The sequence below is a fragment of the Mustela erminea genome, chromosome 5 (genome assembly GCF_009829155.1).
Source record: "Mustela erminea isolate mMusErm1 chromosome 5, mMusErm1.Pri, whole genome shotgun sequence".
NCBI lineage: Eukaryota > Metazoa > Chordata > Mammalia > Carnivora > Mustelidae > Mustela > Mustela erminea.
The window spans coordinates 24962817-24980948 of record NC_045618.1 but is presented as its reverse complement, the minus strand read 5'-3'; the positions used below and the strand labels follow the sequence as shown (position 1 = coordinate 24980948).

The window sequence follows — 18132 nt, the reverse complement described above, 5'->3', positions numbered from 1 at the left end:
CCAAGACATGTTTTAAAAGATGAGGAAAGGACTTGGTACCAGTTAGCGGAACCAGGGCTACAGCATTAAAGTGCATGTGGCTCACAGGTGCCCTGCAGAGTAAGGACAGGAGCCCACCCAGCAGTCATGCCGGTTGCTGGGCTGGCTGCCCTGGGGCTTCTTTTCTCCAGAGAGGGGCACCCAGTGCTGGAGCTGATTCGATCTATACTGTGCCATCTAACCAGTGGTACCACAGTGGACACGAAAAATGACAGGCTGATTGCCTGAACGTGGTAGGTAAACCAGTAAATGATATTGTCTGTGAGAATTTTAGAGAAGGTATTTAAGTTCCTTGGAAAAACGATTATTTAATAAATACTGCTTATACAATTGGCTATGTGGTGGAAACAACATGGGACCCTTTGGCTGTGCCTTATAACAATGAGTATCAGTTGGTCTGAACATTGAAATATGAAGAGAACTCTGTACTCTTCCCCATTGCCCCCCCCTCCAAAAAAAAAAGAAAAAAAAAGAAAAAGGAAGCTACAGTTACAGACCAGGGGCACAGGAGACTTCCTTAGCCAGGCCTAGAAAAGCCAGGCATATTTAACTAAATAAAAATTTTAACTGTTCTATGACAAAATATGCCACAAAATAAACATTATAAAACCATAATTCTTGAGAGAAAAAATTTGTTTTCAAGGCAGAAAACAGAAAAGAGATTAATATTTTTAATGTGAAATTTCTCACAATGAAGTTGTCAAGAAGGAAGCCAAAAATACAATAGGAAAAAATGAGGGGAACATAGGCGTCAGTTCCCAGAAGAACAAGTCAGTTGGCCCGAGAGTCAGGGAGATGCGGATAGGAAGCTAAAGTGTCCTGTCCTGCCTATCAAACTGGCAGGGAGATTTTGAAGAGAGAAAGAAGCAGCTATTGCTTACAGAAGTAAGGGGGCTGGTACTCTTAGATACCAGTGGAGAAATATGAATTGTTGCAACCTTTTTGGAAAAATTATTAAAAACACAGGACCTCTCTCAGCTTTAGAGTATTGCCTGCAAGAATGTGTGTCATATTACTTCTGCCCATTTTGTGAAAATACCATACCAACAAGTGAATTAATGTAGAAGAAATTACCTTGACAACTTAACGTGTCCCTGAAGTGTTTATTACATGCTCGAATGGCAGTAATAGTGTTATTATTGAGATGATTAATCTGATCCCCTGATGTCTGTGGAGCTATTTTGGGAATATCCCATGAAATTCAGGAAAGACTGCAGTAGAAATGATTTGTCCAAAAAAAAAAGAAAGAAAAAGAAAAAAAAGTTTTATGTTGAACCTCACCAGGGGTTTCTAAGTGATCTTTTTTTAAGGTATCATTTTGCAGTCACAACCTAGTACATTTCCTAGGAAAAAACTATTTCTTCTGGATAGGCAGTATTGCACTGTAGCAAATAATTGTGTGGTCACAGCATAGTACAGTGTAGGCTGAGAAAATACATCTCTCTCATCTTCATTCTAAAGAAGCCTGAGGTCCTTTTTCTATGGGAGAGTTCTGTGAGGGCAGCCTTCAGCACTTTCTGACTTTATTTCAAAGGCGTCAATATTTTTCTTCATCTTGACTCATTCTCCTCCATACACACATGTGCTTCTACACATATCTGGAGCATTTCTTACTATACATGTAGCTTTTAGGAGATATCTGGAATAAGATAATAAATGTATTTTCAGAAAATACATTTGATGTATATGGGTTAAACTACCATACTTTTGGTAACTTTGCTATCACAAGATTCACTGCAGAAAAATCACTCCCAAGTATCTTCTCTCACTGCCTCTGACTTTCAGAAGCCATTAGTGTGTCTCACCAGAGGAGCAGATGTTTCAATTTAGGGTAGAAAGAAGACACATTCTGGATGTTGCACAACATATTTGGGTCAAGCTCCTGCAGCAGATTTTGCCATTTATGTTTCAGTGCTGAGTTCTCATGTATATAATTTTTAAAATATGTTGGGCCTGTAAATATTGACTTAATAATCCATTTCCAGAATGTTTGTCCCAGGTGCTTTGAAGCAATGCTTCTCAACCTGGGATGATTTCATCCCCCAGGAGGCATTTGGCAACATCTGGAGCCGTATCTGGCTGTGACAGCTTGTGGGGAGAGACACACTGCTGCCATTTCTTGGGTGGAGACCAGGGTTGCTGCAAAGTGAGATGGCCAGCCCTCTATGATAAAGCATTATCTGGCCCAAATACCGTTTGTGCTGAGGTTGAGAACCCCTGCTTTAAAACCATTGTCTCTCATTTTGGACTCTCTACTTCTGCCTGTTGTGTAATGAGGGTTTATTGAATTTGGGGTAATTTTAGAGTCTCAATGGATCTTTTTAAAGTGCTGTGAGAATTTCCCGTCTCTGTCTCTTTCTCTGTGTTCTGCACACATGCCTTCATTTGTTTACAATGTGAAAAATAAATTCCATGAAGGATTTTTTTATCCCCAAGGCATTAGGGCTTGGCACTGATGATTATTCTACGAGGTTCTTGGATCTCTTGCCGTGAACCTCCCATTTAGGGCTTGCCTCGCTGTGTCCTTGTTTCTCCTTCATTCTGTTTGCTTAAAATGTGTTGTGCAGCTCTCTCCCTTTCCTCGGCCCTGGGAGTTCTAAATCCTGCCCCGGCTGGGGAGGCCTCAGTCTAGTTGGTGGACATGTTCAGTTCATTCTCTGGTCTTCCTTCTTTCTTAAAGGTGTGTTCTGTAGACCTTTCTAGATACTTTACCTTTGAACCTAGCTCAACCTTGAACTATTCAAGAGAAGATGATGCATTCACCCCTCTTGTCTGTAAGATACAAAATTTCCAGAAATTTCTTCCAGTTCTAGTTTTTTTGGTTTAGTAAATGAAACACAACTTTAGTTGCCTGTCTCCACCATAGAGTGTTTTACCAACAGGAAATGTGTGTGAAAAGCTGACATGCCAAAATCAATTTGATGTTTAGGAAAGAACTTTCTTTTTACAGGGATTAATTGCTCTGTGCCAATGAAACAGTATAGAATGGTGTTAAGAATGTAATCTAATTTTCAATATGTTTCTACCCATCTGGGTACTCTGTTTCCCTTAACTGCTATTAATAACTATAGCTTCTAAGTTAAGAAAACAAAATAGTAGCTCTCGCTGTAAGTCCAAACCATGAATCAAATGTAAGGTTTAACTTGTTGGTCACTTGCAGTATTTCTGACCTTATTAGTCAAAATCAGACACTTGCTTCAAAAGTAATAGTAGGAAAAAATCATGCAAAAAAAAACAAAAAAGGAAAGTGATGTCAAAATAGAGACTGTGGCCTATTTTGAGAGGTCCCTGGGGATAGTCTGATGCCCACGTGGAGAGCGGGAAGCCTATGGGACCAGAATGAAGGCTGCTGGGTGTTAGGTGTGAACAGTTTCTGTGGGAAGACAGACCCCCATTTATAGACCAGGAACCTGAGGTGCTGAAGTTCAGGCTCTGGAACCCTAAGCCCTCTCTTTCCCCTGCACCTCTTAGTAGAAGGTGAGTCATTAACTTGGCAAGAAAGTCCCTGTGCTGGGGCTTCTAACCCTCAGTGGGAGCACTGGCCAGATGTGAGACATCATCTGTCTTTATTGATCATTCCAGAGCCAGCTGCTTAGATTGTTTATAAATATTCTCTGGGGGAGGGAGTTTTCAGGAAAGGGTGGGGCAGCTTTGCACAGAAGTGACCTGTAAGATGCCTGTGCTAGGGGAGCTGCTATATTTGAAGATGAGCAGTTTGGTCTGAGCCTTGTCTCCCACAGGGCCACATGGGCCCAACCGAAGTTGGGAGCACTTGTCAAAGCTATCAGGTCATCCTGAAGCCGTGTGAAAAAACTGTTCTCCTGCCTCAGTGACAACCCACCAACTGCCCTTCAGTCCCAGAGGGGTCTCCCCAGTCAGAGGCCCAAAGTGGGTGGTGTCCTTTAGGATGCCAAAGCTCAGAGGCTCTTAGCCACAAGTGGTCTCAGTTATTGACGAGCTCATCTCTCAATCTGCCAAGGCCCATTTAGGGCACACTTCCCATCTGTAGCAGAGACCACAATTTTGTGACTTCTAACCATGGCTATTCTGGTTGTTTGCAAATAGGCAGGTGTTTAGGCAATGGGCAGAGATTTGTTATTCTGTGTCTGTGTCAAACACTGCATAGGCCTGGAACTGTCTGCCTTTCCACTCTTATTCAAGCCTAGCTGTATTTTATTTTCAGACCACATTGGTATCTGGGCTACATAATTTAAAAGGAAAAAATACAGGTTTTTGGCTTGGAATTTTGCAAAGTTTTCACCAGTCAACTCCTTTAGGAGTTTTAGTTGTTCCTCTTTTAAGCCACCAGATCAGATATGCTTTCAAAACCAGATGTCTGGGAGGTTTCATGGCCCCTGGTCCTTTGTCTGTTTTCCTGGCTTGTGACTTTGGGTAGGTCATTCCACCTCGGGGTTTCTATATCTGTAAATGGGAATATAATGTTAGGATTGTGTGAGGACTCACTGAGATAAGGGATATAAAGGATATAAAATGCTCTTCACATTTCCTGGTTCATAATGAGTGGTGTTGAGGGAAGTTGTATTTATTGTTCTTTTGTTATTATTAAGATAATGATGGCTCAAAACTGACAGGGTTTGGTGTCTAGACCTCTAGCTGGCATTGGCTGAAAGACTTACACTTTCAGAAACGAGGTCCATTTCTAGACAACATCTCTTAGTCTTTCCAAAGACTGAACTCTCACTTGAGCTTCACATGAAATGTGCTCCAGTGGTGAATAAGTCTGAACGGTGACAAAGTACCAGAACTGTTTGGAAAGGCGACCTTTGATCTTAGTGGTTATGCCATTTCAGGTCTGTGCCAAAATGTTGCCTTTAAAAAAAAAAAGAAAGAAAATATGGCAATGGAAGGCACGGCACTCTGGATTCCTGTCCAGCTACCATTCTGGCTTCCCTACCTCATCACTTACCTACCCTTCATGGTCCCCATTTTCAACTCTCATCACTGTTTCCTTCTATGAAGATAGTAGAAGGTGTAAAAAAAAAAAAAATGATACTAGAAGGTGATATCTCTGGTAATCTCAGTGATGGTATCTACAGTAGGGGACTGATCACCTCTATGCCATGAGCTCCAAGTTCCTATCTTTATTTGCCTTTGTCTTTGAAGCTGTCAAAGAGATCACAATTAGAATCTTTTCCTTCCCACAGTAGACCCACTTCTGGGTAAGGTCAGTAATATCCACATTCTAGCTACACATACCAATTCATTCATTCATTCATTTATATTCAATTAACATATAGCTTATTATTAGTTTCAGAGGCAGAGCTCAGTGATTCATCAGTCTTATATAATACTCAGTGCTCATTATATCACATGCCTTCCTTAATGTCCATTATCAAGTTATTCCGTCCCCTCACCGCCACCTCTCCAGGAACCCTTAATTTGTTTCCTATGATTAAGAGACTTTTATGGTTTATTGTCCTCTTTGATTTTGTCTTACTTTATTTTTCCCTCTTCCCCTATGTTCATCTGTTTTGTTTCTTAAATTCCACATATGAGTGAAATCTTATCATGTTTGTCTTTCTCTGACTTATTTTGCTTAGCATGAGACCCTCTGGTTCCATCCATGTTACAAATGGAAGGTTTCATTTTTTTGATGGCTGAGTAATATACGTATCATTGTATATATATATGCCAGATCTTCTTTATCCCTTTATTTGTTGGAGGGCTGACATCTGGACTCTTTCCATAGTTTGGCTATTGTGGACATTGCTGCTCCTAACATTGGGGTGTTTAGAGCATAGCCATATTTTATGGCTTTGGATCACTACATTTGTATCTTTGGGGTAAATACCCAGTAGTGCAAATTTCTGGTAGTGTATCTATTTTCAACTTTTTGAGGAAACTCATACTGTTTTCCAGAGTGATTGCAACTCCTTTCTCTGCATTCTTGCCAATATTTGTTGTTTTCTGACTTGTTAATTTTAGTAATTCTGACTGATGTGAGGTGGTATCTCATTGTGGTTTTGATTTTTATTTCCCTGATGCTGAGTGATGTTGGACATTTTTTCATGTGTCTGTTGGTCATTTTATGTCTTCTTTGGAGAAATGTCTGTTTATCACATGCCCATTTTCATCTAATCATTCACAGTGGTGTCCAGTCACATTGATTATATAGTCAAACTTCCATGCCCATCTTTTCTTCCTGTTTCTATTTCTGAATCTCATGATCTCTTTCTTTTCTCTGAAGATTTTTATTTATTTATTTGAGAGAGAGATAGAGAGAGAGAGAGCACATAGGGAGAGTGATGGGGAAAAGCAGACTCCTGCTGAGTGGAGAGACCAATGTGGGGCTCGATTCCAGGATCCTGAGATCGTGACCTGAGCCAAAGGCAGATGCTTAGCCCACTGAGCCACCCAGGCTTCCCTCATGATCTCTTTTGATTCATCTTTTGATTCAACTCTGCCTTATCTTTGATTTGGGCACTGCCTTTCTAGTCTCTGCCTAAATTCCACCCTTTTGTGTCAGTACTTCTCTTGAGGTAGCATGGCGTATGGCTTTAGGCTAAGATTCTGTTCATCCCTGGGGTTCCTAAATGGCTCAGTTAAGTATCTGACTTTGGCTCAGGTCATGATCTCAGGATTCTGGGATCCAGCCCAGCCTCCAGTCCCATGTTGGGTTCTACACTCAGCAGGGAGTCTGCTTGTCCCTCTGCCTGGCCCCCCAACTTGTACTCTCTCTCTCTCAAGTTTTAAAAACTTAAAAAAAAAAACAAAAAAAGGAAGAAGATTCTTTTCATCCTCGAGGATCTAAATCCAGATATCCCCTTGTCTAGGAATCAGTCCCCAATTCCCTAACCAAAACAAATGCTCTTCCTTTCGGCATTAAATTGTACTTAAAAACTGTAGTGCTCCGAGGCACCTGAGTGGCTCAGTGGGTTAAAGCCTCTGCCTTGGGCTCAGGTCATGATCCAGGAATGCTGGGTTGGAACCCTGCATGGGGCTCTCTGCTCAGCAGGGAGCCTGCTTTCCTTCCTCTCTCTCTGCCTGCCTCTCTGCCTACTTGTGATCTCTGTCAAATAAATAAATAAATCTTAAAACAACAACAACAGCAAAGCAAAACAAAACAAAAAAAAAACCTGTAGTGCCCAAACCTTAAAAACAAACAAACAAAAACCCCCACAACCTTGCATTTCTTTTCTTTTCTTTTTCCTTCCTTCCTTCCTTCCTTCCTTCCTTCCTTCCTTCCTTTCTTTCTTTCTTCCTTCCTTCCTTCCTTCCTTCCTTCCTTCCTTCCTCATCGCTACCCAAGGTATTCCTTTGTGGATTAGTCTTGTTAGAGGAGAGACACTTTTAAAGGAGAGGAGAAAGCATGGGAGGCAAGTGAGATGTGCCTCTGTTACCCTGTCCACCCCCATTCCAGCAGGCGAACAGGGTGTGAGTGTGGTGAATGGTGGGAGGGCAGGAGTGGGGTTCCCATATGTTGTTGTGAAAATAATTTCCCATTGAATTAAAACTGACATTTTTACAACATGGGAATGTATGCAATAATATATGGCCATAGGAAGTTGTTAGATAATGTAAGGGTAATAAAATCGAATGTTTACACATGTTACAGGCATTTTGAACTTTTCATTCATCTTGTCAAATACCAAAAATAGAAGAGGCAAGCATCTCCAATTGTAAAATGCCCTGGAAGCTGGCAAGTGGCAGCTCCAGGCACGTAGCCCTGTGTTCTGTGGGCAGCGTGGTCCTGCAAACAGCCACTGCTACTCTGTGTTGAGTGTCACAGAACTTGAATGTCACAGAACTACTCAGTGTCACAGAACTTGAACGATCATGTCATATTACATGACATGAGGAGTAACTTGTGTGTGGAACCAGCAGTGAATTTGCCTCTCTGCAGCCTGGGAGAACTCTTAAATAAAACAGAATGAGTTCGTTCATAAATTCAGAGACTGGGTTGGAGATCAGTGATGATCCAATTATTGTTGTGACTGTCCTTGTACAAGGAGTGGCCGTGGGTCACCAAGGATGTTGACTAGTTGTGGCAAATTCAGAATCTGTTGTCACCTTAAAAAAAAAAAATGCTCTGTTACTGTTAGAGAAAATTATAGCCAGTAACCTAAATGAAAATCTCCTGGAAAACAACGTATTAAAGGTGAAAGTATGATTCCTTCATTTTTTGCAAAGCCCCCCCCCCCCTTTTTTTTTAACTTGATCAAAGTTTGTTTGGTTTTATGAAATAGATCCGCCTTTACTACATTGGAGAGATTTATAAATACATCCCTGAAAACCCTGAACCATGGCAGAGACACCTTAAACACTGGAGGGGTCAGGGGTCAGTGAGGCTGCAATGGGTGAAGATTCTGATGCTTTCAAAAAATAAAACCTTAACAAGGTGTTTTAAACAGTATATCCCGAACCTGTATTTGTGAAGAAGAGCTCTGTGAAAGTAATAGAGATCTCCAGGGAAAACATGCTTTCAGCTCCTTAAAGTAATTCCTGTAAATTCTATAAGTTAGCTACCTCCTCTTAAGGAATTATTTACTAAATAACCTTAAAAACCTAACTTGTACAAATAAATAGTTTAACTCAGCCTAAACATTAAATAACCAAAAATGATGAATTAAGGGATCTTAAAATTTTATTCTAATTTTATTAAAACAAAGACTGCTTGTCTTCAAATAAAATTGGTCACTCATCATCCTCATGTTTTCTTATTCTTTCACCCCTCATTGTGTTGTTTTGAACCAAAAAAAGAAAAAGGGTCAGATGAGAACTGCAAAGCTCAGCACGACTAATTATAAAATGTTAGTAATAGATTTTCCCAGAAGAGGAGATCTATTAATCTCAAAGGATCACATTAGCCTCAGAACAGATTTTCAAAATCATCTGTGTAACATCTCACTGTTTAGCTGAGGAAACAGCAGGCCCTAAAGTGAGGTGGTCGGTGCAGAAAACAAAATTTAAAAAAGCCCAGAAAACAAACAAAAACAAAAAACAAAAACAGTGCCAGGACTTTTTAAGAAAAGACTCGCTTTTGTCTATGGCTTCTTATGTGGTTCTTTTAAATATAAGACATCTTTAGCAATCCACCTCCCCCTTTTTGCCCTCATTTCAAAAGAATCATACTTTATTCACTTATGACCTTTGAAATCTTCATTCAGCCATCTGAGTTCAGACCTTTCAGGAATTATGAGCAGGGATTTGCAGCTAATTAGAAGAGCCAGTTGTCATTCCTGTGGTGCAATCATGTGCCATGTTTGTAATTATTTATAGCCACTATTTCAAGACTGCACATCTTCAGGAGTTCCCCATGTTTTAAAGATTTTACTGATTTATTTTAGAGAGAGAGAAAACGGGTGAGTGGGGGAAGGGGCAGAAAAAGAGAGAGAACCTCAGGCTGATTCCCCGCTGAGCACGCAGCCTGATGTGGGCTTGATTCATCTGAGAACAGAGATTCTAGGGGCTTGATCCGTCTGAGAACACAGATTATGACCTGAGCCAAAATCAAGAATCAGATGCTCAAAGAGCTAAGCCACCCAGGCGCCCTAGGGTTTCCCCACATTTTAATATGTTACTCATACCCTCTGATGGGCTTCTACTTTGTGGGCGTTTGGATTTTAACCAGTCTTGCTCTGCATTCCTTTCTTGTGAAGTAGTTTTTTCCTTAAGTATGCCTGTTATAAAACTGCGTAACTGCAGGTAGAATCTTTAGTTTGTTACACTGTAGAAGATTGAGCTGCCAGGAGGAGAAGCATCTAGTGCCTGCTGTGTGGAAGATGGAAATGGGTCATATTAATTCTTTATTGCTATGCAACAAATCCTTGCAATCTCAGCAATTAAAAACAATGTTGCAACAACGTGGATGGACCTAGAGGGTATTATGCTAAGTTAACAAGTCGGAGAAAGACAAATACTGTATGATCTCACTTAAATGAATCTAAAGAACAAAACAAACTAACAAACAAAGCAAAACAGAAACCAGAAACAGATTCATAGTTACAGAGAATAAACATTTGGTTACCAGAGTGGGGCGGGGTTGGGTGGCAGGGGAAATCAGTGAAGAGGATTAAAAGGTACAGACTTCCTGTTATAAAAGAAATAGGTCATGGGTATGTAATGTACAGAATAGGGAATATAGTCAATAATACTGTAATAACTTTCTATGGTGACAGATGGTAATTGCACTTATCATGGGGATCATTTTGTAATGTATAAAAATATCAAATCACCATGATGTACATGTGAAACTAATGGGATTTTGTTTGTCAAAAAGAGGAATGCAGATGTATTAACTTAGTTTCTGGGCATCAGGGGTGCAGGCCTGGGTTGGCTGGGTCCTCTGCCCAAAGTCTCACCAGGCTACAGTTGAGGTGTAGGCTGGGGCTTGGTCTTGTCTGAGACTTGGGTCCTCTTCCAGGCTCTTGTAGGATCTTGGTATAATTCAGCTCCAGTAGGTAGGACTGAGACCATGTGTTCTCATCCTGTCCATATGGCCACTTTCAGCATCTGTCTTCCTGTCTCTGGCCTTAGGGTCAGATTTATGGGACTCCTGTGGCTCTCTCAGAGACCCAGATGGTCTCTCTGTTGACTGGCTCACAGTCTGCTGATTGGTCACCCCAGTTACATCAGCAGGAATGATTTCCACCACATTCACAGTTCCTGTATCACTCAGGGGGACTGGCAGGGGTGTGTACACCAGGACTGAGCTGGGGATCTTGGGGCTATCTTAGTATCCTATTGGCACATGGGATGGCTAGCACCTGTCCTTAGGAGGAATATTCTGTGGAAAAAATTAAATAGTACTACTTCCTAAATGCTGTGAAGGAATCAAGAGTATAGAGGACTTAGAGATATCAAACCTTGCCACTGTAAAAAAAAATACAAGCCATGTATCTCAGGAGAGTACTAGGTTCCTGAAGGAGGCCGGCCTCAGCCTGGTGGGGGTTGGAGTTGGCAGGAAGGCCACAGGGCACTGTGCACTCCTGAGATTTTTGCCATGGAGAGGGAGGGGTCACACATTCTATCCACCCTGAGCTTTGTCCATACTGACCTGAGGAAATAGAAGGCAGTTCTAAATTGTTTACCTGCTGTGTAGAAAAGCCTGAAGAAGAGTGTGATTAGGAGGTGAGTGTTACATAGAATTGTGTCAGAGAGATTTATTTCTGTCTTCTCTGCAGTGTTTTCCTGTGCACAGATGTGTGGGGAAGCGTGGGACACATGCCTATGGATAAATCCCCTGGTGCAATGCCCTCCACTACCTGCTTCCTGTGCTGCCCCTCCTTCTCTGTCACAGTGGCCTCAGAGCCTGTCCTTCCAGCAAGAGTCATGGGAATTGCAGTTACTAGATGTGGGTCTGCTCAGGCAGCCATAACAAAGCACCACAGACCAAGTGGCTTAAACAAGTCGATTGTCTCTCAGTTTTGGAGTCTGCAAGTCCCAGATCACGATGCTGGCAGGATTAGCTTCTCTTGAGGCCTTTCTCTTTGGCTTTCAGATGGTTGTCTTCTCTCTGTGACCACACATAGCCATTCCTCTCTATGCACGCATCCCTGGTGTCTCTCCTTCTTCTAAGGGCATCAGTAGGGATGCCTGGGTGGCTCAGTCTGTTAAGCTGCTCCCTTCAGCTCAGGTCATGAACCAAGTCCAGCATTGGTCTCCTTGCTTGGCAGGGAGACTGCTTCTCCCTCTGCCTGCCGCTCCCCCTGCTTGTTCTCTCTCTCTCTCTGACAAATAAATAAAATCTTAAAAAAAAAAAAAAAAAGGTCATCAGTCACAGTCATACTGGATTAACACCATGCCCTGTGACTTCATTTCAACTTAAGACCCTGTGTCCAAATCATTTGCTGGGAAAAAATAAGTGTTATACCCTCCTCATGAGAAAAAGGGCCTCTCATATATAACATATGTGTCATATATAATATGTATTACATATATATGTGAATATATAATACAGTATATGTACAGTATATATGTTATATTTAACATATAATATTATATGATAAAGATAAGAGAAAAGTAGCAGGGACAGACTCAGCTAGGTGGTTCCAGCTGGAAATTGTCTATGGGACTGTGGGGCTTTGATGGGGAATCTTTGGTCTGTTGATGTGTTGAAGGGGTTCCATCATGTGTCTCTCCTTTCACAGATGACTCCCAGGTTTGGGTTTTCAAGGACCCATCCTGCTGCTGGAATTCCTGTGAGCTGCAGGGCCTTTTCACAGAAGCCAGAACTCAGGCATCCTGGAGCCACTGAGCTCCTGCTTTCCTTTGCTTCCCATGACTCACGTGGGTCCTCTCACCAGGTCTGTCAGCAGGGATCTCCTGACCCAGTGCTTGCAGTCTGCAGGTTCACTGGGGGCTGTAAGGGGTGCTGTGGGACTCAAGACCACCATCAAAGTAAGTTACTTTTTAAAAAGAGTGCTCCGATGGAGCACTAATGTTTTAGTGGGCAAGCTAATGTTTTAAGATTCCAAGGCAGAAGGAAACTGATTTCATGTTTGATGAGTTCTATAAATGGAATGTAGTTAAGATAAACTGAACACAGACAGATATACTCTTCTCCTTGTCCTCACCTTCCTGTGCCTGTCCCAGGGCAAGTCTGGGACCACCTGTCTCCTGGCAACTCCTGTCACAAACGAAGGCTGTCCGCTCACTCTGAGTGCATGCTACTCTCTTTATTGACTATATGGTGACTGAGCTTTTGGAAACTTTCTTCTGGAAGAGGATTGGCTCTTTCAGATTTCTCCATACTTTCTGTGGGACTCAACAAATGGTCATGATAAGGAAGAGGGGCTAAGCAGCTGATGCTTGCAGTGATCATAAAGTCAAGGTTTGACATTTAGAAAAGGGAATGGGAACATTTTAAAATGTTGTTTCATCTGTCACACATCAAGGCTATCTGTCCACAGGGAAGAGGTCAGACTGGTGTTGAGCCAACAGGAGGCTCAGGTGACTGACAGTTCTGTGCCTTATCTCAGGGCCAGCTGGCCTCGAGCTGGAGGCTGATGGGACCTTATCACAACTCTTGAAGAAGTCTTAAAGAACACCCTGGCCTTGTGGGGAGTGTTGTGTTGGCCCAGGAAGAGTATTTTTGCTCACTTTGAGGGCTTGATTCTGCCATCCCCAAAGGTTGCTATCCAGTGTTTTTGGTCTTGCCTTGCATTATTTTTGAGTACAGAGCTATACCTGATTTGTCTTTGTTGGTCTTATTTTATGGTGGCCAAGCTGTGTGTTGCATGTCATTGATTTGGTGGTCTTGAATTAGAACAAGAAAGCAGAGGCTTAAAATGGAAGGGGATACTTGTTTCTTCCCATCTGGGGCAACTGATGGCTAGGAGTTCCTGGACGTTTGCCTTGGGTTTCCTTAAATCCACAGTGTGGGATTAAATAGATGTGTAAAACTCTCAATACTTCTTCCAAAGTTCAGAAGTCATTTATATGTGACTGCCTTGGACTACCTTGAGATCTGGACTTGATGTCTGAATTCACATTCTCTGGGAGCTCAAGCAAAGAGAGGCATTTTATTGGGCAGGAAACAGTAGGTGATGGCTAAAGTGAAATGTGTTTTGGTGTTGTTTTGTTTCCCCCTTAACACTGTAAACCAAAGGATTTCTTCTGAAATTTCTTTATAGCATATCATGTTAAGATAGTCATGTTTCTGTACTTACTTGTAAAAATGGACAAAACTGCCTTGAAGGAACTCTTAAAAATACCCTTTTGTAGGATTAATTGGCCTATATTTTTAGAGTAGAAAAAAATCTAAAGAAGAAATCTACAAATACTGATTTCATCTAAGTATTCATTAGTAGTAACTTGTATGTTAAAAGCCATGTTGGGTATTGTTCTGAGTGATTGGCATGTGCTATCTACTTCTTCTTGAATGAGGTGGAGAGGATGCATCTATTATTATCTTCATTCTGTAGATAGGAGAAGGATAGTGAGATGTAGGCAGGTTCTACTGTTTCTGAATTTGGCCATTGTAGGTACTTCATAACGGTGCATTTATACAATATTCTACTTAGCAAAATGTCTTCAAGATTCATCCATGTTGTAGCATGTGTGAGAATTCCCTCTGTTTTAACAGCTGAATAATATTCCCAGGGTAGCTATATATGACATTTTACTTATTGGCTCATTTGTTGTTGTTTCCCTCATTTGGCTATGATGACTAGTGCTTCTATGAAGACGGATGTACAAAACTCTTTATCAGTCCTTGCTTTTAATTCTTTGGGGTAGATATCTAGGAGTGGACATTTTAACCGTTTCAAAGTGTATAATTCAGAGCCATTTAGTGCTTTTACAATGTCGTGCGGCCACCACCACTACCTAGTCCCAGAACATTTCAATCAAATGGAAACCTGTACCCAATAAACAGTTTCTCCCCATTTCCTTTCCTCCTGGTCACTGACAACCACTGATCTACCTTCTATGTCCATGGATTTACCTATACTGTGTGTTTCATGTAATTGGAGTCATACTATATGGGGTCCTTATGAATACCTTTCTTAAATACTTTTTATTATGGAAATTTTTAACATACTGTAAAAATAGAATTTTTTTTTTAAATGAGCTGCATGTGCCAATCACACAGATTAAGGTATGATCAACCTTCTGCCAGTCTTGTTAATGGCAGTTTCTTTACCAGGGAGGAAAAACAGTATGTGAATCGATTCTGGAAAGAAATCCGAGTGGGAGATTTTGTGCGTCTCCGCTGCAATGAGATCATCCCTGCAGACATTCTGCTGCTCTCCTCCAGTGACCCTGATGGACTGTGCCACATCGAGACTGCCAACCTGGATGGAGAGACCAACCTGAAGCGAAGGCAGGTGGTCCGTGGCTTCTCAGAGCTTGTAAGTGACCTGATACTCCCAGGGTATCCTGGGCACCACGTCCATAGGGTACCTCCCATGCTGGACTTCTGGGCGTCAGAGCACCTGCCCTCTGCCCCCTGTGCCTCGCCGCCTCCATCAGTTCATCAGGCTAGGCCACTTTTCCTGGTAGATAGGTGTGGAACTGAGGGTCTGAGAGGACCCCTGACCCACCTGAGCCCATGACCAGCCTATGACTATGGGGAACAGGACTCAATTTTATAACTCTGATTTCCACTGTACATTTCTGAGTTTCTCAAAACAGTATTTAAAATTACAAAGAATATTTATGACCAGCTGACTCTTGACATTTATCTAGTTGTTCTAGTTTGCTAAATGGCTACACGGCAGAACTAATGCCCTATTCTGAGAGTGTAGCTCTGGAATGTTTTCTCCTCAAGGGTGTTTCTGAGTTGGCATCAGATCTTCTGTATCTGAATTCTGCTTTAGAGAGCTTCAGCCACAGCTCAAAAGAATATACAGTTGATGTGGAGTAAGAAGTAGGAAAGGAAGTGTGGTGTCTGACTGCTGGCACTCACCAACAGCCTTGTGGCTGGAAAATTCCAACCCTGTCAGGGGTTTCCAACCTTCTGTTCACTCTCATTCCTGCAGTTCTGTATAAAGGATGCAGGCGTCCAAATCTAGGTGTAATGAAAGTAGCATGAATTGTCAGAGATCAGGAAGTGTCCGGAGGGGAGCTGGGTTAGCCTGAGCCCTATTCTCCTAACACCACCTCTGTCCTAGGCTGCCTGTTTCAGTCATGCCTGGGAGTCTTGCTGTTGGCCTGTACTGAAGGGGATTTAAGAAGTGCCCAAGGAAATGAGCTCCTGCATTTCAGAAAGGATGCCACTGGGGAGTCTCTTCCTCTGTCACATATGTGTCAGTCAATGTCATACATTGGAGATTTTCTTCCTTTGTCACTGAGATCTCTCCATGAGCTCCCATAGAAGCAGCAGCTCTGGACTCAAGACCGGACAGGCTTCTTTGGAAAGGTTGGCTTGTTTGACGCTTTTGGATCTCATCGTGAGCACTGTCAGTATTTGGGTGAGATATTTATTAGACAGGATCCTTTTGGGGCTGGCATCCTTGCCTCCCACTCATGAGTGAACACGTAATCCCCCTTGGTCACTGTGACAACCAAAGATGCCTCTACACACTTGTAGACAGAATTCCACAGGCCGAAGCTCCTGACCTTGCTTCAGCTGATAGGGACTTCTGAGCCTGACATCCCTCCAACGTACAGTGCGTCATTACCAGCATCTGCTCCCACTTATTTCCACCACAAGTTCCTCTCTCACTCTTTTTAAGAAGTTGAGATATAATGGATATACAGTATTATATTAGTTTCAGGTGTACAACATAAAGATTCAGTATTTGTTTATATTGCAAAATGATCACCACACTAAGTCTAGTTAACATCCAACAGCACACACAGCTATAATTTTCTTTTTTTGTGATGAGAACTCTCAAGATTTACTCACTTAGCAACTTCCAAATATACAGTGCGGTATTGTTAACTGTAGCCACTACTCGTTTACTTTTTTCCTTTTCCAAGCCTTCTTTCGTGCGAAGTGTTTTTTTGTGAGCTGCCTCAAATCTTTCTTGGAATGACACAGAGCTGACATAAATATTAAAAATAGCAATTTTTAAAAATGGGGTGCTGTCATCATCCCAGATCAGGATCGCTGGTGGAATTTAGGGCCCCTTTGAGGCCCAGTGCTGGAGGTTTCTGACTTCTGCATTGATTGTGCTCCAGGGTTTGGCAAGAAATGGGGGCTCACCTTCTACTGCCCAGCCCCTCCCCCCCCCCGTTCTCCTAATGATGGTCTTACTTCGAGGCTTTCTCGACCAGGCCTGCTCAGTCTCCTGGACTAGAGCCCAGAGTTCCAGGTACAGATCAGTGTGTGAATTAAGCCTGAAATCAGTATGGCAGCTGCACTGCGGGCTCATTTCTTGTCATCTGAGCACACACTGGGTTATAAGGAGGCAGTGGCTACCCAGGCTAGAATGTTACCCTCCTGGTAGAGTGGGCAGGGTGCTTGGAAGATGATTGTAACATGCATGAATACTTATGTATCTTTAGTGGGTGAAAATTTGAAAACTGGAGAGCAGAGTGTACATGTTTGGTGTGGTGGAATGGAGAACGCTTAGGTGTAGCACCTAGCTCCTAAGTTACTCAAGAGTTACTTTCATGTTTCACATCATCTAATTTTATTCAGTTGCTAAACCCAGTAATAGCTAAAAACCTCCTCCACCTACTTTTTTCCCAAACAACAACTGGAACTTTTCATAGCTCAGTAGTGCTTTATCTAAGAGAGCTGTTTGTAAGTTGTATGTTTATTTAAGGATGGCTACAGGCAGACACATCCTATATCACCCTCCTTCGTGCCCCATGAATGCCTGAGGAAATAAATGGAGCTGAGCCATAATTTAGTCTAAATAGCCAAAATTAACAACCAAAGGAATTCTGATTTGAAATAAAAGTTTCTTTATCGGCACCCACATTCTTCAGTAAGCATGCATATTGTCTCTATTAGTGGAATTTTTTTTCCACTTTTTTCTTTTCTTTTCCATTTTCTCTAAATGTCTGAAAATATTTTTCTGGTAGCTGAACTCCCATTCAGACGTTATTATTCTGAAATGTAAGAACCACCCCACACAGAATAAAGATAGGAAATTTCTGGCGTTTAAAAGCCTGACATTTGGAGAACTAGTATTGCACACTATGTTAATTGTGGTAGAATTAAAATTAATTAGTTAATATAAAATAAAAATTTAAAATGTTTAAAAATTAAAAAAAAATTAAAAGCCTGACAGCTGGAAAACCAGAGTTCTGACTACAGCATTACAATGCCAAGAACATTCTAGTTCTTGGTATTTAAGTGGGTTTTCATTGAATGGAGTCAGCTAGTGTATCTCAGACACGTGAGGAACTGGGTCCTGTCAAATACAAAGCGCTATGCTGCCATTTTGATGAGTAGTCAGTTGTAAGTGGTGGTCCCTAGGAAAACCTAAATTAGAAGCAATTTGCAAAACCGGGGTGAAGAAATGTGACAGGGACTCTGTACACATGAAGGTCTGGTGAGGAAGCAGAAATTGCACAGGATTCAGTCAGGGCAAGTTTGATGGAAAGAATTCCAGTGGGGGTTATGAAGTGAGAACAAAGACTTGCAGGAAAGCAGACCTCGCTGATAGAGCAGTCACTGGCCCTGGGGCCTACCTAGATACTACCCAGGGAAGAGACACCCCAGGTTGAGTCTTG

General features: G+C 41.9%; 1 protein-coding gene across 5 annotated transcripts in view; it reads left to right on the top strand.

The window, feature by feature from the left end:
- Positions 1-18132, top strand: part of ATP10A (ATPase phospholipid transporting 10A (putative)) — a 194018-nt gene that overhangs the window by 71635 nt on the left and 104251 nt on the right. For 4 of the 5 annotated variants that reach the window (XM_032342292.1, XM_032342293.1, XM_032342290.1 and 1 more), the window contains exon 2: positions 14648-14900. In XM_032342292.1, coding sequence (XP_032198183.1) covers positions 14648-14900 — 253 coding nt within the window. The remainder of the gene's footprint in view (positions 1-14647; positions 14901-18132) is intronic. The other variant, XM_032342291.1, reaches the window with a different exon arrangement.